Raw genomic sequence first — 25,858 nt, 5'->3', positions numbered from 1 at the left:
CACCCATCCATCCACCCACTCATCGATCCAACCACTCACCCCTTCACCCAAGCTATCCTCCCACTCATCCATCCACTCCTCCATTCATTCATCCATCCACTCCTCCATTCATTCATCCATCCACTCCTCCATTCATCCATCCATCCACTCTATTCATCCATCCACTCTTCCACCCATCCACTCACTCACTCATCCATCCAACCACCCACCCTCTCACCCATCCAGCCATCCCACCACCCACTCATCCATCCACCCAGTCACTCATCCGTCCACCCACTCAACCCCCCACTCATCCATCCACCCACCCATCCATCCCTCCCGCTCTCCACCCTCCCTCCACTCATGCATGCACTCTCTGACCCATCCATCTCCATGCTCCTCTCCTATCTATGCACACACCTGCCCATCCACTCTGCCAATCATTCATCCATGTCCTCACTCATCCATTCATCCATCCTCCCCCTTTCTCTCCATTCCCCCCTCACCCAGCCACCCATCCCTCCATCCACCCTTCACCCATCCACCCACTCATCCATCCACTCATCCACTCATGAATCCATCCATTGACCTCTCACTCACCCCTTCACTCCTCCATCCATCCCTGCGTCCATCCACCCTCCTCAATCACCCATCCATCCCCACATCCACCCCTTCACTCATCCATCCATCCATCCATTCATTCATTCACCCCTTCACCCATCAATACATCCATCCATCACCTCTTTCATCCATCCACCCACCGACTCGTCCACCATCCACCCCCCCCATCGATCCATCCACCATTTCACTGATCCATCCATCCCTCCACCCATCCATCTACCCTTCCAACCATACACACATCCATCCATTCCCATCCATCCCTCCACTCATGCATCCATCCTCTCTCCCACCATCCATCCACCCCTTCACCTATCCATCCATCCCCTCACTCATCCATCCACCCCCCACCCATACATCCACCGTGTCACCCACACATCCACCATTCCACCCATCACTCCACCCATACATCCACCACTCCACCCATACATCTATTCACCCACATGGCAACATAACGGACGTCTGGTGGCCGGCTCCACCCGACATCCCTCGCTCTCTCTCTAGCTGCCTCTGTCTCCCTCGCTCTCCTTATGTCTCCCTCGCTATGCCTCCCTCGCTCTCCCTCTGTTTCCCTCGCTCTCCCTCTGTCTCCCTCGCTCTCTCTCACTCTGCCTCCCTCGCTCTCGCTCTGTCTACCTCGCTCTCCCTCTGTCTGCCTGTCTCCCTCCCTCACTCTCCCTCTGTCTGCCTGTCTCCCTCCCTCGCTCTCCCTCTGTCTGCATGTCTCCCTCCCTCAATCTCCCTCGCTCTCCCTTTCTGCCTCTGTCTCTCTTGCTCTCCCTCTGTCTCCCTCCCTCGCTCTCCCTCTGTCTGCCTGTCTCCCTCCCTCGCTCTCCCTCTAACTGCCTCTGTCTCCCTCGCTCTCCCTATGTCTCCATCGCTATGCCTCCCTCGCTCTCCCTCTTGTCTCCCTCGCTCTCCCTCTGTCTCCCTCGCTCTCTCTCTGTCTCCCTCGCTCTCTCTCACTCTGTCTCCCTCGCTCTCCCTCGCTCTCCCTCTCTGCCTCCCTCGCTCTCCCTCTGTCTCAATCGCTCTCCCTCTGTCTCCCTCGCTCTCCCTGTCTCCCTCGCTCTCTGTCTCCCTCGCTCTCTGTCTCCCTCGCTCTCCCTCACTCTGCCTCACTCGCTCTCCCTCGTCTGCCTGTCTCCCTCCCTCGCTCTCCCTCTGTCTGCATGTCTCCCTCCCTCACTCTCCCTCGCTCTCCCTGTCTGCCTTAGTCTCCCTCTCTCTCCCTCGCGCTGCCTCCCTCGCTCTCGCTCCGTCAGCCTCTGTCTCCCTCCCTCGCTCCCCCTCACTCTGCCTCCCTCGCTCTCCCTCTGTCTGCCTGTCTCCCTCCTCAGCAGCCAATGGCCAACACTTATAGGATATGTAGTGCTCTTCCATTCCAACCTGCTTCACACGCAATGTATCATACTCTATTGCCAATACTTAGCACATTTTTTTGTGTTGTAATTCTTTGTTGAGAACAAAATCATGTTACATAGCAATTTTTTATGTTTTTTTTACTAAATTATTTTGGAAATACAAATCGAAGCATGATTGTGGCCATTCATGTTAAGGTGCATCTAAAGACAAATACATATCCAGGAGAGTGAAGGCGTGAAAATAAAAAATATCATGGACTTATAAAGCAGCCACTTGTAATGAAACCAGTGTTCAACTGGTAACACGCACAAGCTAACTCTAGAGTTATATACATATACTCCGCCATTCTACCATCGTTTTTAAAGCCGCCAAAGTGAACATTTCATATGTTAGTGATTATTATAAAGAATCCTTTGATATGGGTCCAAATGAAATTCTAATTGCAGCTCTGTCTGTCTGTCTCTGTCTCCTTCCTCCCTCTCCCTCTTCATCTCACCATGCCTGTGTGTGCCCGGGCTGACACAGCTTCTGGGCACGCACACACTCTGCCAGGCAGCCGCACCCGAGCACTTCACACCTCTTTAAGAGACCATTCGCATGCTAATGAGCTTTGTTCAGCTCTTAGGCCCCTGCAGCCCCACTCGGACGGAAATCGCCTGCCCTCACAGAGTCTCTACAAAGGGAAGATCGGAGTGGAGCTGCGCCCCCCCCCTGGGATGGTGCCGCGCCCCCCCCAGGGGGGCGCGCCCCACAGTTTGAAGAACCCTGATCTAGATCCTACAGTCCATAAGGGTGGATACTTCCACATCCATGCTCACACGAAATATATCAGGTTTATCATGAAAGGTGTGCTTTAACACTATAAGATCTTGCCCTTTGGCATAGCATCGCACCAGGCGTGTTAAAAAACACTCTAGCAGTGGTGGCAGCTCACTTGAAATGCCAGATCATTCATAAGTACCCATATCTGGACAATTGGCTAGCAGAGTTGAGTTAATTCAATTCCGAGTTGAAAAATCCATGTTCAACCAATAGAAGAATTCCTGTGGCTCTTTCAAAAGCGAGTAAATCACTCGCTCTTTTTTTCTTTGATATTTTATGGGACTTATTAGGACTGTTACACATGACTCATACATCAGATATCATTTTAGATATCATATGGCTGGGATGCCTGTCACCCCCTCCCAACACAATCCCCAAGGATGGGAAGACGGACGCAGTTCTGAACTTTTGGAAGGCGGGAGGGAGTCACCCTCCCGGCCGTATTTATTAAAATATGAAACAAAATTAAAACATTAAATAAAAGTTTCATATCATGTACAATTTTCATTTATTACATTTCGATGAAGACATGTTCATTGGCTAACCTTAACAAATCTCTAATACAAAGGTTTCCTAGCCGAGTCTAACATCCTGCAAATGCATACATTCTAGCATTAAGGGCCAACGGCAAGGTCACAACCGGTGTCAGATCCCTACTACCAAAACTCTCGCCCTCACGGTGTGAGTGGCGGCTGCGCAGAGGACTGTACCCTCCGTGCCAACTCCAATTTCCCTTGTCTTGTTGGGGGCCCCCATTTCAGCTCGACGCCATCTTAAAGGTCGTCCGAGCACCCGTGTGAGGTATCTGTAGGAAGGACAGCGTGGACTCCCCCCCCCCCCCCCCCTCCCCCCCCCCCAACTCCACACTCTCTCTCACATCCGCCGTCGCGGATATCCGGGCCCCGGGAAATTTGTAGGAGGGGCAGATAGCCGCCTCCTCCCCTGGAAGGGGCCTATGGCCGTCTCCCCTTAGGCGACCCATCCTTAGTGGGTGCCGCCTCCCAGTGGGAGGGGCCAATGGCCGCCTCCCCCCGGGCGCTCCCATCCATAGTGGGTGGCGCCCCCCTCTAGGGACCTTGAAATTACTGCTCACCGATCATGACTTTACTGCCACAGGCCGGATAGTTGACTGGCTATCCGCCCCCCCCACAAACTCCTCCTAAAGGTGATGCTTCCTCAAACCCCTTAGCCATGCTATGAAGTCTCCTATGAGTAGGACATTCCCCTCCCGGGACAGGTGAACCCAATCATTGAGATACATGTGATCACCCCGAATACACCCATGCGGAATGCTATGCAACTGCGCAGAGCGAAACAATCTACCAATTTTGTTGTTAACCTTCTTCACCGAATGGTTCAGAGCTGACACTGAAAGGCCCCCCCGCCAAACCCGTCTGGGAATCATGTGGGACCAGGCAATCGTGCACCCCGGGATTCTTTTCGCCAACCAGCTAACGGCAGACAAAACTCGCTCGAGTAATACTCGCCTACCAAGTGCCACCAAGTCTTTGCCCCCCAGGTGTACTATGATTACAGATGGCGGTGACCTCTGCCGCCCTAAGAGACCCTCAACAAAAGATTCGAACTGGTCAATACAGAGCCCGCCCCTTCTGTGGAAGGCCACTCTGTACCCGTATTCCCCAGCTGCGTGAGTCACGTCACCTGCTTTGAATACGTCCCCGGCCCGCCTCACGTATGAGTGGCCCACGACCCACACCACTCTCTCCTCAGCAGGCGATCCGTGACCGCTGGTCCCCTGATGCTGGGTCGACTGCAAATTCCGCCCCGCATGATATGCTCGCGAAACTGTAAATCAAACAGAAGACAAGAAGCGTGAGTGCATGTAACTTGACTTCACAACATGTGCAATCGCACATACCTTTTAAAACAATTCGAGGACCATCGTCCTAACTGTTTCACCTCTTCTGCACTCTGACCCCTGGCTGTAGCCTCAGTAGCAGCCCCTATCCGAAAGGAGTGGGTCCCAAAATCGCACGGGTCCATGCCCGCAGCAGCGATTGTCAGTGCTAGCACCCTCTGGAACTGAAACCTCGTCAGTGGGGTGGCATCGATGTGCCTCAGCAAACTCCCCCCCCATGTATCTGCCCTCAGTGCCAAGTATTCCTCAATGCACCTTATCGGGCACGTGGGGGACCCTCGCATGCGCTGGACAACAACACTGTTTCCCATAGCTCCCTGGTCAGTTTTGGACCTAGCTATCGTGACTAACATCGAATCACCCCTAATTAGGATGTGATCCCTGCACAAGCCTCCCTCCACATCTTTCTTATTCCTTGCGACCAGTTCGCTCACCCGCATAGCCCCATGGAACGCTAATGCGAAAGCTGCCCGGAACAGAACTGCTTCGAATTGGGAGGAACATGTCGTGACTAGTTTCGCCATGAGTAGGGACAACCTTTCTAAGCCAATCGGGCGCCTCTCGTCTTGCTTACGACCCTCGAGGCGCTGCCAGCCCCGAAGGGCTTTCTTCACAAAAAAGGAACCCGCTGGGTCTTTTATGCCATGCACCTGCGCCATGAACGAAATGGCAGCCCTATGCCTATTGGCCGTTGCCGCTGATCGGCCTTCCCTGTGCAGTGCTACCAGGAACCCTAGAAAGGAATCCTCCTGACCCCAGTTCTGATTCCCTGTCGGACCCAAAAATGCACAATAGGAACGAAACGCTCCTTCGTATGCCTTCCTCGTCCTGGGGGCTAAGCTTGCTGCCACGAGGTCTTGTAATCCGGGGCACCGATTAGCCAGAGTGCTTCGGGGAATGGTGCCGCCGCTAGGTCCGCTGTAGGTAGATAACCCCTGAACGCCTACATATGTGAACGAGAGAGTGCATCAGCCGCATGATTCAGTTCACCAGGCACATGTTTCGCCCTGAACTGTACATTCAGTCTCATGCAAAGCAGCACAACTTCCTTCAACAATCTCAAAATCCATTTGCAGCGTGCTGCCTGATTGTTAATGCATTCGACAACAGTCATATTGTCAGACCAAAATACCACAGAGCGGTCTCTGAACTCGTCCGGCCATGCCGTCAGAGCAACAAAAAAAGGGAATAGCTCGAGGAACCCTATGTTACCTGTGAGACCGCTGGTGTGCCACCACGTCGGCCATGTTTGCGCCGACCATCGATTACCAAAGATGGCGCCGAATCCCACGCTCCCCGCCGAGTCAGTCCAAAAACCCAGCTCGTCCGAAGACGCTGGCGGCTTGTTCCACACTACTCGACCGTTGAAGTCCGCCAGAAATGCCAACCAGATGCGCATATCCTGGCGAACCTCTGCAGACAGTCTCGTGCGGTGGTGTCCCTCCTTGAGACCAACCATAGCTTGTGCAATAGAGCGTGAAAAAGGGCGGGCCATTGGTATCACTCTCAAGGCAAAGTTAAGCTGACACACTGCCTGCTGTAGCTGGTGCAGGGTCACCTTCTCCTTACTAAGGCACAGTTCCAGGGAAGCCCTAAATTTATCTACCTTTCCCACTGGCAAACGGAAACATCCCTCCACAGAATCGAGCTCAATTCCCAGAAACTCGAGTGAAGTAGATGGTCCGACCGTCTTACCTGGTGCCAATGGCACTCCAAACTCCCCCATGAGGGTGCAAAAGTGCTGTAGCGCCTGCGCACATTCCGTGTCGCCGGCTGCTCCCAAGAACAGAAAGTCATCTAGGTAATGCATAACATGCCTATGCCCTGTGGCCTCGGTGAATGCCCACTCTAAAAAACAGCTGAATGTTTCAAAATAGGCACAAGAAATGGAGCAACCCATCGGCATGCATTTATCCATGTAATAACGTCCTTGGAACGCAAAACCTAGCAAACGCTGATCCTGTGGGTGTACCGGGAGCAACCGGAACGCTGATTCGATATCTGATTTCTCCATCAGCGCCCCGGGGCCCAGGCGATTTAACATGGTGACGGCATCATCGAACGATGCGTACCGCACCGAACAGACTTCCGGGTCAATAGCATCGTTTACTGAGAAACCCCTTGGAGCAGACAGATTATGGATCAGCCTAAATTCCCCCGGGTCTTTTTTGGGGGACCACCCCTAATGGGGAACAGATGAAATTTGCTACTGGCGGGTGCTGAAATGGGCCAGCGATTTGGCCTAGGGTCACCTCTTTAGCGATTTTCCTCTCCACCACACCTGGATTATGTTGTGCCGAGAGCTGGTTTTTACAAAGAGATTCCCCAGGGAGTCCTAGCCATGAGATCAACGGGAGTGGGCAATTGTACACAACGATCCCCCTCAGTCTTGTTTGGACCCTCCTCTACCTCCCGGCCCGCTATTTTTTGACCTGCATGAACTCTCCGGGTGCGAGGAATTCCCACAACCCGCACACGCATGTTTGAACTTACATGCCCCTTGCGGTCTGGTACAGTTGCCTCTATTGAAGCCCCAACAGACCCCCCGCTTTCCACCATTCCCGCCGGTTCTCGGCTGGTGATCGCCACCGGCGCCTGCTCGAAAGGGCACCCCAGGCTGCTGGCGGGAAAACCCCGACCCATTCCCACCTGGCGAGGACGTCCTCGCTGCGCCAGGCAGGAGCTGCTTCTGCCAAGAAATCGAGTCAAGGCAATCCCATGTCAGAGATGAATCATACTCTTTCGCTTTACGGAATTTCATGTCATAACCCATCCATTTATTCCCCTCATACGTTTCATAAAAATCCATTATATGTGCCTGATAACAAGACAATTCGGGCAATACCTCGGGCTTACGCTCGCCAATAATCGCAGTAAACATTGCAAAGGCCTTGGCCCAATTTGTTATCGTCTCATCCACCCTGAATCCCGCCATTTTGGCTCGCCAGACACTCGGGTGCCACAAATCTTTCTGTGTCTTAGCATACTCCATCTCGCGATGGTCAGTCAACAACGAAAACATATTAACATACTTGTCTGCCCATATCAATTCTTTCGTGGCCAACGGGATATGTTGAACCACTCTCTCCCGTCTTGAGGGCAATGAGCCCTCCCCCGCCACTGGCAAAGCGAGCTTACCCGGTTCGGTCGTTGTTCCCGCCGTTTTCTCGATGCCGCTTGCCGGTCCTTCTGGGGTCACCTGTGGGGAGACAAGAGGGAGATTCGCCTTCGCGGCGTCTCGCGACTGCCGCAACTGCTGGGTTAGTAACTTGGCCTCTTCGGCCGTGTCTTCGGGCGCCGTAGCACCCCCTGCCTTTTTGTTGAGCCATGCGGCCAACTGGGTGGCCAATTCGGGAGGCATGTCCTCGTCGTTGGCAGGCGTAATCACAACCGGAATCGGTTGACCCGCGTCTGGGGTTGGTACTAGGACATCAGCTGGTCTGGCAGGGCTGACCGGGGGTACCTCAGGGACCGGAACCTCCCCTGCCGCCAGCCTCCTCTCGACCCATTTCCCTCTACCCTCGGGGACGACTCCCGGCGATGCCGGGCCTATTACCTTCTTCGGGTTACCAGGCTTGTTCATTGCGGCCAGTTGCTTCTTAATGCCCGCCATATCACGACCAAGCGCTGGAACTTGACCGATGCTTCGTTCTATTCTCGTCATTCTGTTCACCAACATGCGAAGCACCTGGTCTGTCTCAGAACCCTTTCCTGCCTTCTTGCCAGACATGGTTCGATTATCTACTCTGGGTTGATCAAGACGGTCCGGGACTCTTCTCTGTAAAGTCACTGAAAGAGAAACACAAGAATTACCAGTTCTCAAAAATTGCTCCTTGTTCCGTCGAGGGCTCACGTGCAACGAGTGGGTGCAGCTTCCAAGCACAGGAACAAGAGGACGCTTCTTCGGATTCCCGCTCTCTTTATTCTTCTTCGGGAGGGAGTGAACCCTCCGCCGGTACGCCCACTGGGCGTGGCCATCGGTGTAGGTGTCTAGGACAACCCCTCTTGGGCGGAAAAAGGCGCGCCCCGGCTACGCCGCTTAGGGCATACCAGCCGAGACACGCCCCCCGCCCAAAATGGTTTCCCGGGAGGATCGGGGCACCCAACCATACGTTCGGGGGGACCGAGTGGTCGCCCCTTTCCAATTTTCCCTCCTAAAGGCCATCGACCCAAATGGGGAGCACTTAGCATAGGCTGAAACATGTTGACGTTGAACAGATGGTAGGGTAATAACACCACAGGACCATCAACCTGTGATTTAAAATCCTGACAAGGTAACCCAGTAATCAGTTGTCAGAAATTGGGACTCCCCCTTGGACCGTTTTAACTTGATTGTTTTCCAATCCCTACTCATAAATATGTAGAGCATTCTAAAAAATAAGTTGAGCTCTACCCATAGACCACATTTATGATGGGTATGAAGTATTCCCTGTGATGAAGTATGCCACTACAATGTGTGTGAGGGCATTTCTTCAAAAACAGTGGAATCTTCTGAGAAAGTGATTAATCGTGATGTGCAGTAAGATAGTGTTAGAAAGATACCACAACAGAGTTGGATATTCTCTATCAACTGGGGTTTCCAGAGAATACAAATCATCACCAACCACAATAAAAGTGAAATCTTCTTGATGGATGACTCTAGTCACACCAACAATAGCCATGTTAACAAGAGTGATAACCGGGCCAGATTCCCCATCTCAGTCTCTGACAGTGTGGACTGTAAATAAATTATTTGGTATGATGGCATTGTGTGTTCATTTAATGCAAATTGGAAGATTGCCTATTGGACATATTCAAAAGCGTTTACTTGTTCAAATTGCAGAGGTATTAGAGGATCTTGTGGTTGTTGAAAACAAAGTTGAAATGGTGGATCCTAGACAGTAGGAAGAAGAGGAGGTGAGTCAGTCTACCCGTCCCACAGTCTATCGTAACAATGGATTAATCACACCAGCAGTGAAGTGCACATTTGAACAGATCTAGAATTAGTGGACAGTGCTCTTAGCTAGAGACAGTAAAACACATCAGCTACCAGGATTTAAATACGATATTTACACCTTGAAGAAATTCCAGAGTCAGATACAAAATAAGTTTGTGGCAATAAAAAGAGCCAACACCACCATGGTGTTCTGCTTCAACAAGCTGGGAGTTACAGTATCCTTTCTCTTATCAAACCTAGCTCAGCACATCTAAAAATAAACATTACCAAAAGTACAAGATCAGTGGCAAAGCATGTACCGGGGTGGACAGTATTTGCGTAAACAAAAGAACAGTGGCATAGGCAAATAAATTCACAAAAGACTGATAGCACAAAACTAGGAAAGGCAATTAATGCATCCTCTTGAATAGGTGCCAAAGCTAAGCATCGACGGTGTTTCAACCAAAATAAAGCAGTATGGTCATCATCAGGACAGACAATACAATTGACAGAGCATAAAAGTACTTTTATGACTGGACTCCGTTCTCATTTGGAACCTACTGGATGTGATGTGTTTGTCTATGGGCCGAAATCTCCTGGGCCTATATATGTCTGAATGAGATTTTGCACAAAATTCTCAGTTGGATGCTCTGTCAATTGTATTGTGCCACCTGCACTGTGAAAACACGAAGTGGCTTCAAAGCAGCAGCTCCATTTTTCAAATGAATGTTCTGGTCTGGGTACAGCGCATGTTCGCGGCTGCCCTTGGGGAAGTGCATTCCATGTAATAGGGTGCACTTTCCTTGTTTTCGCCTGGGGCACTTGTTTTAAGGTGCGCTGGACAAGAACAGGGAAAGTGCGCTCTTTACATAATAGGGCCCCTGGCGCAGATCTATACTCATGGCGTGTTTTCTAATCCGCAGTAGTATTTAGTTTCGGAATTTACCCAGTTTATTTTGGTGTCATCCAGCAGTAAAAAAAAATGTTATTGTCACACAGCAACTTGCTCTGTATGATATATGTATTCACTGAAATGATTAATGAACTTTATTTGAAGTTTTTTTCCTACTTGTTTGCGGGTATTCATTCCACAGTTTTGGAGGACTCTTGGAGCAGTCTTCTGTAGGAGCATAAAAGTTACATGGGTTCAGGGACTGATAAGAATCTTGCAGTGAGAGGCTCTGGAGTTGTTAACTGGAGTGCCAATACAGATTGTGATTGTGACTTATATACAGGATTACATGATAATTCGGAATACTGGTGCTAGTTGAAGCGTTGTTGATCTCTACAGGCAATAGCAGTCACAGGAACTATAAATAAATTTTAAAAACTCAAATCGCCAACAGTGCCAAAGCACTTTTGGCAGTGTAAATGCACACATTGTATCATTAAATATTGCCTAGTTCCATTAATGTGTGTTAGTATCACTTGTCAACTGTGAAGCAATCAGTAACATTATTTTCTGCGTATTTTTTAACATCTTTCAAAATATTAATTTTGATCTCAACCTTCATTTCTACTTTGAATTATAGAAGAAAAAATATTTTCACTTTGATATAGGCTAAACGTTAAGGGCCAGGTGTTCAAAAATTAAGAATTGCGATTTCCAAATTGTGATCTTACTGAATCGCAGTTAACAAATCGCAATTCCTAAAATAAGAAACTTTTAAATTAGCGATTCCTAGTGGGTTGCAAATCAACCTACCTCATGAATATTAATGAGGTAGATCGCAGTTTGCGACCCAGTGGGAATTATAGCCATCACAGGGATGGTAGCCTGCTGGAGTCAGCAGATCACCATATCTGTAGTTCCTTTTTAATAAAACATTTTCTTTTTTAAATGCAGCTCGTTTTCTTTTAAGGAAAACGGGATGTGTTTCAAAAACAAAAAATTAAACGTTTTAGTTTCATTTTTTAAGAGTAGACAGTGGTCCATGGGACCTGTTCCCCCTTTGAGAATGGTTACCATCACCTTTCAGTAGTCCGTAAAAAATGAACGTTTTGCAACCGTAATTCGGTCGTAGTATATTCATTCATACCACTGCTTTTTAGTATTTGGAAAGGACACTCTAACCACACCCATTTCAGATATTGAATTGTTAAACCAAATTGCGATTCATTAACAAGTTAACGGAACACAATTTGGCTTTTGTACATTTCAGAATGCATTTTTGCAGTCTCAAACTGTTTGCAACCTCCAAAATAGAATAGTACATAAGCCCAAACTTCTCTTTAATAGTTTTGACAGAAATTCCTTGAAGAGCCTTGTTATGTCTTGCCTCAGGATGTTGCTGTTTGAGTTTATTTAGGACATCACCCATGTAATTTGGTGGAGTGGAGATGTGATATCCTGCCCTTCTCACCTTATTGAAACCACTGAACACTACAAACACAAATTTGCGTTGCATTAAAAGATATAATTCTAAACAGAAATATAAATATTGTCTATTAGAAATGCTAAAATAACCTGTTCCACACCCACAGGCAAGTAACTATATTGGACCCTTTTTACAAATTATTTATTTTAAAATGTTGGATTCTAAGCAGAATAAGCATTCTGAGTAAATCATGCCAATAAAATGATATGTGTATGATGGATATCAAACTAATTTGCTGAATGCCTTCACATGTGTCTTCATCATATTGAAGAAAATGAAATTGTGCTTTATCCTAATGGGTGGCTTAGTCTTCCACCCCTTCTTCACGTCCCATTATTTCTTAATTCACTATACTGGAAGAAACCTCAGCGTAAATGCCTAGATGGTGCACCCGCATGATATCAGGTTTTTGAAGCTGTTTTACAGTTTTCACAATTATGAGTTAAGAAGTTTGTAGCCTGGTTATTCAATTAGTAATTAATGTAAATGTTATGATGTAAATATTAATTGTAATGTATACTTGTCTTAACTTGATCATGTGAAATACAAACAAGAAAAGGAAATGTTCTTTGAGAAATAATTGTGATCTCTAGGTTTTTTTTTGTATTTATTCTTTGGACTGATTCAAGTTGTCACTCTTGGGCTGGGTAAAACTTTGTACCTTGAATGTACCAGACCTTGTTTTACATTTTTCCTCTAAAGTCCTGATTTTATGAATATTTTTTCCCTTCTCAGTATCAATTTCAACCAAGATGCTTCGCTCATATGTGTGTCAAGCGACCACGGAACTGTACACATTTTTGCAGCAGAAGATCCCAAAAGGAACAAACAGTCAAGGTAGGGGACAACCCTGTGCCATTTTGCACTTTACCTCTGTTATTCAAGCCACACCATCCGCAACTTACTAAATAAGACATTATCACTAAATATAATTGCTAGAGTGTTGTTTAGTTGATAAGAAAGGAATTTATTACTGTGTTTGAAATTGATGAGTTTAAATATTTTACTTTAGCATGACTTTGTGTGTGGCTTCAGAATTTAGAACTGAAGAAGTGTTGTATATCTTGCATGGCATCCATTATCAAAATATGATTTAGAAATAAGCTGCCTGTAATAGGTTTACCTTGATGGTATTGTCAAAAATGACAGCTCCGTTGGTCATGATTGTAACCTGTGATTGAACTGGAAGTCTGACATAAATTGTCAATGTGAAATTCCTTAAGTAATAACCGATTTGATTCAGGTATCTACAAGACTTCTTATTTTCAACTTAAGTTCACCAATTAAAATTGCTTACAATGTCCATCCTGTAGTTTCCCTTGAGTACTATGGTATCTCAGACATAGTATTATAGGGAATTGATATGACAGATTAACCTTCTCCAGACTTGTGCCATTTTCTGAATTTCATTCGATTCCTTACATAACTATGTTCTTCTTTAAAGTTAAAGCTTGGAGTTTGGTGGACTGTCTTGGTTGATGGTATAAATGGTGGTAATATGGGTTGTAGTAGTATAGAGGGTGAGTGGGTGTTGATATTATTGATGTTGGTAGTGGTGGTGGTAGTGGTTATTGTGTAGTAGTATTAATGGTGGTAGTACTGGTTTTGGGTTCATAGGTTGTGTAAAATGATGGTATTGGTGATATAGGTGATTATATAACACGTGGTGTTATTCTGGTTCTTATAAAATTGAGGTCGTTTCAACGGATGCTCTGAAAATCACATTTGCCAAGTATATCAGTAATTCTTGTCTGCCTTAAAAAAAAGAATTCTGTACATGATGCCAACATCTGTCAGGTGTATTTACATGAGTCCAAATTTGCACATCTGGAACTTATGAAGTAGATTCCATCTTCCATGCCAAAATGTTTGCACCCGAGAATAGCCTATTATTAGCATTTGGCAGTGTTCACGATTTGTAGCAGTTTCTGGTGAGGACATTTCAAACAAAAACTGTACAATAACCTGAGATCATGTGCATTTCATAATATCAGCAAAAAGTATGGAAATTAACTGCAGCTTAATTTTTTCCGTTCCATTTTTCAGTTTGGCATCAGCCAGCTTCCTCCCAAAGTACTTCAGTTCCAAATGGAGCTTTTCCAAATTCCAAGTTCCCTCTGGCTCGCCTTGTGTCTGTGCCTTTGGAACAGAACCTAATGCAGTTGTTGGTAAGTATGTGTAATTGTTTAGGATGTGGAAATATTTTATCTTCCAGAAGGACTAGGTCTTTGTGAAGAGTCATGATAAATTGTTGCATGGTTTCAAGGAAGTATGTAAGACTTTTCGAGCTGTGACAGCGCAACGCCATCGTCCTTGTAAAAACATGTAGCCAACCTGACAAGTAAGCTACTGTTACACATTATGTTCAGTGATCTTTTTTTAATGCCATTATTTGTGACCTATGTGAAAGATAGTGCACCATTCTATTTTCTTTGCAAGGTGTTTGACTGGTCCTGCACCTGTCTTGTCTGATCTTTTCCCTATAAAATCCAGTGCGGTAGGTGTGGCTAATTATTAATTTCGCCTAGGAATCTCAGTAAGGCTTTTACAAGTGGGTGGGGGAGCTCATTATTGTGCGCATCTTCTTGGCTTCATTTTGCTTGATGTGTTTATCTACATACTCCTAGTGGGTCTGGTTAATGTTTGAATGGGCCTTTGATATTTCATAATATGTTTTGGCTGTAGCATCAGAGTAGATGACTAACTCTTGGCTTGTTAAGAACTGGATGGATATGGAATGTTCTATGAAGTATCTCATATTCATCTAACAGACGATCAGAAACATCTGCATAAGACAAAGATCAGTCTGCATAAGGCAAAGCTTTTAGAAAGACTGAGCTATGATTCATAAGTTCTTGCTCCTCCTTTCCTTATACTAGCCAAAACATTTAAATATGCTATTGTTGAGGTAAGGTGCAATCCTTTTTCAACATGTATTCTAGGGATTGCAATATTATTGTTCAGGGTCTGGATCTGAAAGGATGTTCTATTGATTCTGGAAGCCAAAAAGATTCTGTAAATTATTTGTGGCCAGTGCTGGAGTTTATTTCTGTGCAAATTGTAGGCTGCTCAGTACATTTGCTGGTAGACAATTTGAGACTGTCAAATTATGAAAGGTCGGTATCAAGATCCTCATGTGACCTTTTATATGCTTGGAGATCTGACTTTTATTTGGATCTGCATATGAAACTGAATCTTGCCCGCCAGGATGATTGTATCAATTTCATTAAATGATACAAGTTTGATGGGTGCTAGACTTCACTATGGATTTCATTTTCTCATTTAGTTCTCTGAAATATTGTAAGACTGAACTTGAAATGCCTTAAAAATAGCAGGTCGAATTTTCTGTTCCATCAAACATTGTTGTAAATATTTTAATTTAGCTAAATAAAAGTTACTATCAATAGGAAACTATAATTCCTTATCCATTTTAGTATACTCATGCCATATTTGATTGTATATGTTCACGGCCACTCCTTTTTTTATCATTGATATCCAACCGGGACTATCTTCTACAGTAGTAGTTATTTTTAGTTATAACTATTGCTTCACCAAAACTACCAACCTTTCAATGTAACCAAACTTAAGCAACCACTCTTAATAACAAAATAGGCATCAGAATAATCTCACCAATCTGTGGTTTCCTCAAAACATGCGACTGGTGGCCTTTAGACTATACGTCTGTTTCAGAAAGAATCAGTTTGGGTACCTTTGCTGGGCAATCCTGTGTCAAGAGGTCAGTCGAGGCTTTGGATTGCAGCTGCGTAGAAACTCTGTTACTTTGGTGCAGGGGCCCCTAAGATCCGTCAGTTTTCTATCGCACCTCTCAGCCGTTGTATGTCCCACTGAGAGGTCCCTTTGTGGTCACCAGTTTTGGATGTGGTCTTTTTTCCCAACCTGTCACATATATGTTTGCTACATGGAAGACCAGCAGGTGGAGGTATCTGTAACATAAAAAGATTTATTGCGCTTGAGCGGGTACACAACCTCACAGCTCCATGTGGCTATGAGTGCAGTTGACAACTTATAGTCACAGGTGGCCTTATATACGGTTGTGCTGAAAAGTGCTTGTGTGGGAGCAGGTATGGCAAATTACCAACTGTTGAAGATGATTTATGATCTCAGGAGAATATCATGTACCCCTTAGAACCAGTTACTCTGGAAATATGAATACGTGGCGTGCAGAACACTAAAATCCCTTCAGTCATCAATATTCTTGTGGTCCGTGCAAAAAAGCAGAACTGTAAATAACTTGTGCCAGAAATACAAACACAGACATGCCTTTAGTTACAGAATAAGGCGCTCTCTGATTACTCATCTGGATATGGAACAAATGGTCATGCATTTGGTACAAACAATGATTGTTAACATCAGTGGTCTATTTGCTACCATAACAAGAAAGTCAAACAAATAAGCCATTGACCAAAGTCACTGCACCCTGGCCTGGCCTGCGTGCTAGCAAGTGAAGAACAATCATATGCTCCTAGTTCTATTGATGTATCAACATTTCTCATTGCAGATGGAACATTCATATTTGTCAAGAGCAAATATGTCCTGTGTAGGCCTGTAGAGAAGTTCAGTTGCACCGATGATAGACTGAAAGGATAGAACAAAACGGTGACTCAAAGACACAAAATGGAGGAACTTGAGTCCATAATAAGGAACCGTATTTTCACAATGTGTTTTATTTGTGTGTTTTAATTTTTTATTGAAATTTATAGATAGAATGAATACATATATTATGATAACTGTATGTATTATCATACAATAAATATATAAGAACATTGTCATGGGGGGCCTGGTTTGAGGCGTCAAGATGGCGGTCGCACTCTAAGAGTGGTCCGGACCCCCTCCATCATCCGCCTCGCATCCACCTGCTTCAGCTGCCATCGGAGCCTGCACTGCCCGGATCCGTTTGTGGGGCTCCCCGGGGCCCGTGCTGCCCTCGCTGGCCCCCTCCCCCAGCCGGCCCAGATTGATCAAAATGGCGGCCTCCTTGTCGTCTCATCCTAGGGCCTGAACCCCCGGCCGGGTCGATCCAGCGCCCTGTCTCTGCCCTGGCTGCCTGCGACTTACCTGGCTTGGCCGGACTGTGTCATCGGCCGCTGGCCTGCCGCGAAACCTGTGGTTGCGGTGAGGGCTCCGCTCCGCGGCTGGTTGTGTCGAGGGAGTCGGAGAGCAGTCTCGGGAGGCAGTGGAGGCGCCCTGGGGCGATCAGAGGTGCCCTTGACCCCCTGGACCTGGCAGGTGCCGGCGGATCTTCTACGAGGTGCGGTGTGAGCGGCACCGGAGAGCTTCGCCTCAGCCGGAGGACTGGCGGACCGGCGAGGCCAGACCTGAGTGGTGCCGGCTCGCGGGACGGGCCGCGGTGAATGGAGGCAGGGACTGGGAGACACGGACGACCTGCTGAGGTGCGGGAATACCCGGCGCGGGTACTGCTGGGCAGACAAGGTGAGGGCTTCTGCCTGGGCATGACTGTCACTGGTTTCCGGCGGTTTTTCAGTTGAGCTGCCTGGGGAGTGGCCTCCCTCCTTCAGGCTCTGGGTGTGGGTGAGGGGTCGGCCACTACCTCAGGTGGCAGGGGCTGAGGCCGAGACGCTAAGGTCCTCTTTAGCCAAGCTCCTGGTTGTTGTTGTTTTTTGCTAACCGTTTTAGATTAGCGAATCACCGCTTAGTGGGGTAGTTAGAGGTTGGGGCCTTTGGGGTGACAGATGCTTCCACTTCAGAAGTGTAGGGTGGGGGAAGACCGTTGTCTCCCAGCAGTTTGTTATTTTTTGCTGCCTACGGGCCGCTGTTCGTTGTTCTCACTGGCATCCGTCACTCCCTAGTTGTTCTCGAAGTTGACAAGCAGAACACCACTTTGTATGTTTTTTCCCCTGGGTCCTGGGCCCGGGTGTGTAGCCCCCAGGGCCGGAACAGTCCCACGTCTACATCCGCCCTTCCACACATCATTCTTTCTGATGGCGAACACCCTCAATAGATCTATCCATGTCCTCTCCTGGAACGTCAATGGCCTCCTTGATCGAATCAAGCGCGCAGCGGTCCTTCGCGCAGCCCACTGCCACGCGCCGGACATCCTGTTTCTCCAGGAGACGCATCTCCTGGGTACACAATGCAGTTTCTTAGCCCGATATGGATTTGATAGGGTCTGGCACTCTGGCTTTGTGCGAGGTTCCCGGGGGGTGGCTATCCTACTTAGGAAAGGGTTTCCCTTTGCCCTGGTTAGAGCCGAGGACCCTCTCGAGTTGGTCATCGGCCCTGGGACTTTATGATATATGGAGGGTCTGGAACCCTCGTAGGGAACAATACACTCATACGTTGGCGGCCCATCAGACCCACTCCTGCATAGGTCTCCTCCTGCTGCCTGCCACAGACTACCAACTGGTCTCCAGGGCTGCGATCCTGCCCAGGGGGATCTCGGATCACTCGCCCGTCTCCCTCTGTCTTGGGTCCTCCTCTGCGGGTTCGCAAGCTACTTGGCGGTTGAATGCCTGGTATCTGCAGGACTCCAAGCTAGTCGACTCAATTGGCAGGCACTCCGTCACTATTATTCCACTAATACAGGCTCTGTTCCCTCACCAGGGACGCTGTGGGAGGCCGGCAAGGCTGTTGTCCGGGGGATGGCTTGGGGTCTGGTCCACGTGAAACGGGTGGACCAGACAGCCCACCTTGTGCGGCTGGAAGCTCAGGCAGCACAGCTGGAAAGACTCTAGCTGGCGAATGGTCGAGGGGACTCCTCTCGGCAATTGGCAGTGGGCCGCGAAGAGATTCGCCGGATCTCATTGGAATCCGCGAAAATGCTCTGGCGTTCATCGGTGTCACGCATCTACAGGTGGGGCGACAAAAATGGCAAGCTCCTACACAATCTAGTGTCCTACCCCAAGATCAACCGCGTTATCCCTGAGATCCGCTCGGCTACCGGGGCCCACTAGGTGTTGTCTTCAGCCATAGCACAAATTTTTGCTGATTACTACGCGCCCTTATACGCTGCTCGCCCTCCTGGCTGGGGAGGACTGTGGCCCGGCTGCCGTGCCTCCCCCAGGAGACTGTGGAGGCGTTGGTTCCCTTCACCCCAGAGGAAATTCACGAGGCAATATCACTATTGCACCCCGGCAAGACACTCGGTCCGGACGGTTACCCCAGGAGTACTACGCGACCTTTCGCGAGATCCTGGTCCCACATTTAGTGGAACTATTTAACCATGTGACGGAGACGGGATCCTTCCCACCAGAATCTGACGTAGCCACCATAGTGGTCATCCCAAAAACGCAGCCGCCCTCCCTGGATTGTGCGGACTATCGTCCGATCTCACTGATTAACACAGAGCTCAAGATCTCCGTTACCGTGATAGCCCAGAGCCTCAGACCCCTCCTACAGGAGTTGGTCCATCCCGACCAATGCGGGTTCATGCACTCGTCACTGCATCCGTCGCCTCCACTTGGCTCTGGCCCACCGTGGTCGCCTAACCCCGTATCTGGCATTGCTCTTCATTGATTTTGAGAAGGCCTTCGATACGGTGGCTTGGACGTATCTTGAGGATGTGCTGGAGAGGATGGGCTTCGGCCTTCGCTTCCGCCACCTGGTCAGGGTCCTCTACACCTACCCCAGAGCCCGTGTTCTCAACAACGGTGAGCTTTCAGAGACCTTCCCAATCCGGAGGGGTATGCGACAGGGGTGCCCGCTCTCACCCCTGTTGTTCGCACTGGTGATGGAACCCCTGGCGGCGCTCATCCGGCACGACCCACTCATCAGAGGTTGGGCCTGGGACTCAAGTCAGGTTGACAAGATAGCCCTCTATGCGGACGACATTCTGCTTTATCTGGCAGACCCAGACAGTTCTGGGCCCAGATTCCTGGAGGTCCTCCCCGCTTTAGAACGGGTCTCCGGGCTCCGGCTCAACCCGGCAAAATCGACTCTGGTCCCTTTACATCCCTCCCGTGCCAGATTTGACAAGCAGAGGCAATCGTTCAAATATCTGGGCGTCTGGATCACCCTTTTGCCAGAGCTCGAATGGTCTTTAAATGTTGCGGCTTTGGTCACCCGGATGAAGTCCGACTTCAAGAGATGGCAGGCCCTTCTCCTTAATCCCCTGGGCAGAAGTGCGCTGTTTAAAATGATGATTCTCCCCCGCTTCCTTTACATTTTGCAGAACATCACCATCCACTCCCGGGGAGTTGGTTCCGGGAATTGGACGGCGTCCTTACCAGGTTTCTCTGGGGAGGAGGGAGGCCCCGTCTATCCCTAGCGCACTGTCCTATTCCTCCCCTACGATGGAGGCATGGGAGTGACTAATCTCCACCTCTACTACTTGGCCACGAGGCTTATCGTGATCCACGACTGGTTTGCGGGCGGCTGGTCCGTCCCGGCATACCGAGTGGAACTTGCCACGACAGATTTTGCGCAGATGCAGTCCTTTCTGTACGGTAGCCCGGTGCCGCGGGCCCTAGCCCCAGCCACGAGAACGGTACTCGTGGCTTGGCGCACAGCTCTGCGTCACGAGCGGTGGAACCGTACGCTCACTCGACAAACACTGCTCTGGAGCGGAGCCTGTCTAGGTGAGGTCTCGTCCCTACAGGGTTTCCGTCGATGGGACCTCGTCAGAATCTCGTTGCTTGGTGACGTATGGATGGGGTATCACATTTGTTCCTTTGCCGACCTGCAACAGCAGCATGCAATCCACCATTCCCAATTCTATAAATATTTACAACTCAGACATGCCCTCCACGCGCACATTCCTTCCCCTGCCTCTCTTCCAGAGTTTAGTCCGCTTGAGGCCCAGGTGATGATGGGGAATCTGGTGGGGGGGGGGGGGGGGGGGGGAACGCATATACCGGTCACTAGTTAATAATGGCCCGCATCCCTAGACTGCCTCAGAGCACGATGGAAGCGAGGGGTGGGCCCCATAGAAGAGGCGGATTGGTGAGACGCCCTTATGGCGCCCAAAACCCTGACCACGTCCTCCAAGTTACGCCTGGTACAACTTTATTACCTGCACGCAGTCTACCTCACTCCGCTGCCCCTCTTCCAGGCCGGTATGAGATCATACCCAGTCTGTACGCGCTGCGACCCCGCGCCAGCTGACTTCTATCAAATGGGATGGCAATGCCCGGCTTTGGCGCTGTTCTGGAGAGTGGTTGAACTTGAACTTACGCAGGCCCTGGGATGGGAGGTTCCCCATGATCCGATACGTATGCTGCTGGGGGTGTTCGATGGCCTAGAGCCCTGAGGGACCCACTGCTCAATGGGTTGTTCCTTGGAAAGGAACAGGAGAGTAGAAACCCGAAAGGATCTTCCAGTTAAAAAAGCTCTGAACCACTCCAGTGCTAGTCCCACGACACCCGCTTCTTCCAGACAATGTAACAGAATACTGTGCGAGACAGTGTGTAGTGTCCTCTTGTGAATGAAGAAGAGACAAGTTGAGGTTGTAACAGATAGCAGTTTAATGCAGGTTGTAATCAAAGGACCTCATCCTCCAGAGTCCAGCTAGCAAATGGCTGGTAACCAAGATACAGGATTCTGACCAACACCATTCTATGCTGGAACACAGGGTAAGAGGCAAGCAAGGAGGATAGCTGCAGTGGAGGATACCACAGCACCTCCCTCCTATTAACAAAGTTACTAAGACATATAAATATAGGATGGGCAGGGAGGAGAAGGAAGGAGGAGGGTATAAGGGATGAGACAAGCCACTCAAATCAGGAAGTTACAAATCCTTCTAAGCGTGAAGAGCTAAGTCTCTTCCTCGTGGACTTCCTCACAGCACCTCTGGAGGAGGGTAATGAGGGAGAAGGATTGGCTTCTTGAATGGGACCAACAGAGCGACAGACAACAACTCTGCCGAGATTCCATACTTTATGGTCTTGAGTTCTGATGGCATTACCTAAAACCTTTATTACTTTTATAGGTTTGCTAAATTTTGAGACCCCAAATTTCCTCTCAGGTAGTTTGATCCTCACTACATCCCCTACACACACAACAGTCTTCTTTACAGCTTTTCTCTCATCATACTGACACTTCCTTTTGATCATCTTGTCCAACTCTCTCTCTTTCCAAGAGATAGAATCAGATGCGTCACCAGCTTGACCAAGTTTACCTAAAACCCAAGAAGGTTTGAGAGGGGTGCAGGCAGGTCTACCTTTGAACAGGATGAATGGAGTTACACCAGTGGAAGAGTGAGCAGTGAATCTGTACTCGCAAACTTTCTTTTCTAAAGCTTCCTCCCAACAACTTTTAGAAACAAGAGCCAACTGCATCGCTTCCTTAAGAACTTTAATGAATCTTTCGACTACGCCGTTGCTTTCTGGATGATAAACCTCATTTGAGTATTAACATAAAGTTGTCGCTCCCTGCAGGGGGATGTAGATGTTAGACGTTGCTAGGGACTCCATGATGATAAAGTTGTAGGAATTAAATCTTGGAAGTGGTTGTAGAGCCGAGTTGAGTTGAGGTCCTTAGATGTGGGTAAGTCCAATCGTCGCCAAAATGTAGTGTCCTCTTGTGAATGAAGAAGAGACAAGTTGAGGTTGTAACAGATAGCAGTTTAATGCAGGTTGTAATCAAAGGACCTCATCCTCCAGAGTCCAGCTAGCAAATGGCTGGTAACCAAGATACAGGATTCTGACCAACACCATTCTATGCTGGAACACAGGGTAAGAGGCAAGCAAGGAGGATAGCTGCAGTAGAGGATACCACACAGTGTCAAAGGCGGCCCTCAGATCCAACAGGATCAGTGCCGCCGTTTGACCATACAATATGAGTATTAATACACGTTTAATACAATATGAGTATGTTCCAAGGGGAAAAAGACACTCTAGAAAAGCAATGCGAGTAGGTAAAAGGTGAATATAAGGGTTAAGTAATTTCATTTGATGTTCATAAATATAAATGTATGCGAGGACATTCTAAAAGATAGATAAGATAAGGTAAGATAAAATACGATAAATACTTACCATAACATAAATTAATTATGCTGATTCAAAGAAATAAAAAAAGTAATATTGTCTGACATAAAAGAAAATACATTACATTATATTACAGGTATATGCATATATTGTTATAGAACCAAGGGAGATGAAGTAGGAAAAGGAAATGCGAGAAAAGGATAGAAAAAGAGAGTGAAGTGGATAATATAGGGAAATGTACAAACAATAAATGAAAACAATAGGCATATTGTGGACAATGTAAGTGTAAGCAGAGAAACACACATGTATGGTTTATTAAAAGATACAGAATTACATGTAAAAGGTCTGGTGAAAAGCTATTAAAAACAACAACAAACCTAAAAAATTGAAGAAACGTTGGGGGCGTGGAATACTTACAGAGGTAATATCTGTGACCCACTGTCAGATCATGAAGATACTAGTTCAGACTCGGATTAGACCCACGGGCATAAGACTGGCTATGAAGACTTTGCTCTCAATGGAGGGAAAAAGGTATACTTATGACTGTAGAATACTTGCAAATGTTTCTGGTGGGAGGATATTGTGCATAATTTTATGTGTATGTTCAGAATGTCTATTATGTACTAACTAAGAAAAACAAATATATTCCAAAAAAACAACAACAAATAGTAGATATAATATGTGTTAAGATTTATAACCACCAATAATGAATGAGAATAAGAGGAAATAGAAATTAAATTACTGCGTAGAAGGATCATTAACGTTAGCATCGGTATTTGAAGCTAGAAAATGTGACCATATTCGAAGAAAGAGATCAGATTGATCCTGTATGTTGTATGTTATATGTTCGTAGGAAGCTGTTTGGATCATGCCCACCATCCATGTTTCTTGTTTTGGTGGTTGAGGCAATTTCCATTGCCTTAATATATACATTTTGGCTGTAGCTAAGCCTGTGTGTAAAAGTCGGGCTTGTGGGTTTGAAAGTAATTGTAATTGACGTGTATCATGCAGAAGAATGGTAGCATGCAAAAGTGGAATTTGTAGAGGCATCGTGGAACGTAAGGTTTTACCTACATAATTACAAAAGGGTTGGATCACAGGACATCCACAGATAATATGAGAAATGTTACAAGACGTACTATCACATCTCCAGCAGTTAGAATGGAGAAGCAAACTAGCTTTATGCAGTTTTGTTGGTGACCAGTGCCAATCATGTAAAATCTTGATTAAGCAAAATTTAAATCGTGCTTCACGAGCACCCTTATTGAGATTGCTAAGAATGTCAGACCATTCATCATCTGTATAAGAGACCGATAATAAGGTTTGCCATTTAGTATTTAAAGTTTGCGATAAGGGTTGAGAAAAAAGATGCGGAGTGAGAGTTTGGTAGAAGCCAGATATAGCTCCTTTCATCTTACCCCAAGTGTGGATATATGTCACAATTGGTGAGTCGTGTAAGAGCCATGGTGGAGGTCCTGGACTTATTCGTAAGGATTGTCGTAACTGGTTATATTTTGAAAGTTGAATATCAGGCAAATGAAATTTTTCCTGCAGTTGGACAAATGATTGAATATTACCATTTGGAAAAAGTTGATCTAGGGTGGAAACACCTACTGCTTCCCAAATAGGCCAAACAATTGATTTTCTATTAATACGAATTGCAGAATTATTCCATAATGGTGCTTTCCTATGGAGACGAGGAAGTGAGCCCAGTAAGCAGTGTGCCCTTTGCCAAGCGGCGCGCATAGCTGACAAAATAGGATTAGTCGAGTCTCTGGGATCGAGATTCAGAGCCATATAAGACAGCAAGACCTGCTTTTGTTAATGAAAGATAGTGTTCAAGTTGTACCCACTGTGGCGCATCCGATGAATGTGAAAGCATATATGACATTTGAGAAAGTTGTAATGCCAAAGCATAATGTTCCACTGAAGGTAGACTTATTCCTCCACAGGATCGATGAGCCTTTAGTTTTGAAGCTGAGAAATGGGGTTTGGCAGAGTTCCATATAAAAGATTTTATCTTAGAATCAATTGAACGAAACGTAGTTAAGGGGACCTGAATAGGGAGCATGCCAAGAACATAAAGAAAACGAGAAAGAGTAACCATTTTCACGGTTTGAACCCTGCACCACACTGAAACACCCAATGCCTTCCATTTTTCAAAATCACTTTGTATTTGAGCAATGAGGGGATTGAGATTATCCTTATCATGCCCTCTAGACCTTTGTTCACTAGTATGCCCAAATATTTGAGATGAGAAGATCTTTATTGAAAGGGAAAACCTTGAATGGCTGCTATTGTGGTCCCGTTTGAGATGAGTAGTGCATTGCTTTTGTTCCAATTAATTTTGTACCCATAAAAGGGAGGAGAAGTCACCTATTATTTTTAACACAGATGGTAATTAGGTGGAGAGATCTGTGAGTGTAAGAAGAATATCATCTGCGTAGAGATCAATTTTGGATCCACCTGTCGGAAGAGAAATGCCCTTAGTATAAGTAGATTGTCTTAAGGAGGCAGCTAACGTTTCCATGGCTAGAAGAAAGAGTAACGGAGAGAGGGGGCAACCCTAACGAGTACCTCGATTGATAGAGAATGGATCTTAGATAAATCCCCCACAATTTACCTTTGCCGAGGGATTTTTGTACAACAAGCGTATTTTGTTTATGAATTGGTCTCCCAGGCCGCATTTTTGTAACACCCTAAAAAGATAATCCCATTGAATCCGATCAAACACCTTTTCCGCGTCAAGCGACAAGGCCAAAGCGTCATCAGGAAGATTCTTGGCATACCATAGTGTGTGGGCAAGAGTGCGAAAATGGTTTCTAGAGGAACGCCCCGGAACACATCCTACTTGGGTACAGTGTATGAGAGATGGGATAACCTTACGCAAGCGAGAGGCCAGAATGCTAACACAATGTGTTTTAAACAAGTAAGGGGGCACTGTATGGAGAGAATATTCACAGGTATTGAGTACAGTAAAAAGATTGTTGAGGAAGCACAG

At 47.1% G+C, this 25,858-nt stretch overlaps 1 protein-coding gene across 4 annotated transcripts in view; it reads left to right on the top strand.

Moving 5' to 3' along the window:
• The window catches only part of WDR45B (WD repeat domain 45B), a 523,690-nt gene that overhangs the window by 495,153 nt on the left and 2,679 nt on the right, over nt 1-25,858 (top strand). For all 4 annotated transcript variants that reach the window (XM_086930594.1, XM_086930595.1, XM_086930596.1 and 1 more), the window contains 2 exons: nt 12,692-12,793; nt 14,003-14,124. In XM_086930594.1, coding sequence (XP_086786720.1) covers nt 12,692-12,793; nt 14,003-14,124 — 224 coding nt within the window. The remainder of the gene's footprint in view (nt 1-12,691; nt 12,794-14,002; nt 14,125-25,858) is intronic.

This window comes from Lissotriton vulgaris, chromosome 7 (assembly GCF_964263255.1).
Source record: "Lissotriton vulgaris chromosome 7, aLisVul1.2, whole genome shotgun sequence".
Classification (NCBI taxonomy): Eukaryota; Metazoa; Chordata; class Amphibia; order Caudata; family Salamandridae; genus Lissotriton; species Lissotriton vulgaris.
This window is presented reverse-complemented; position numbering and strand designations above follow the sequence as displayed.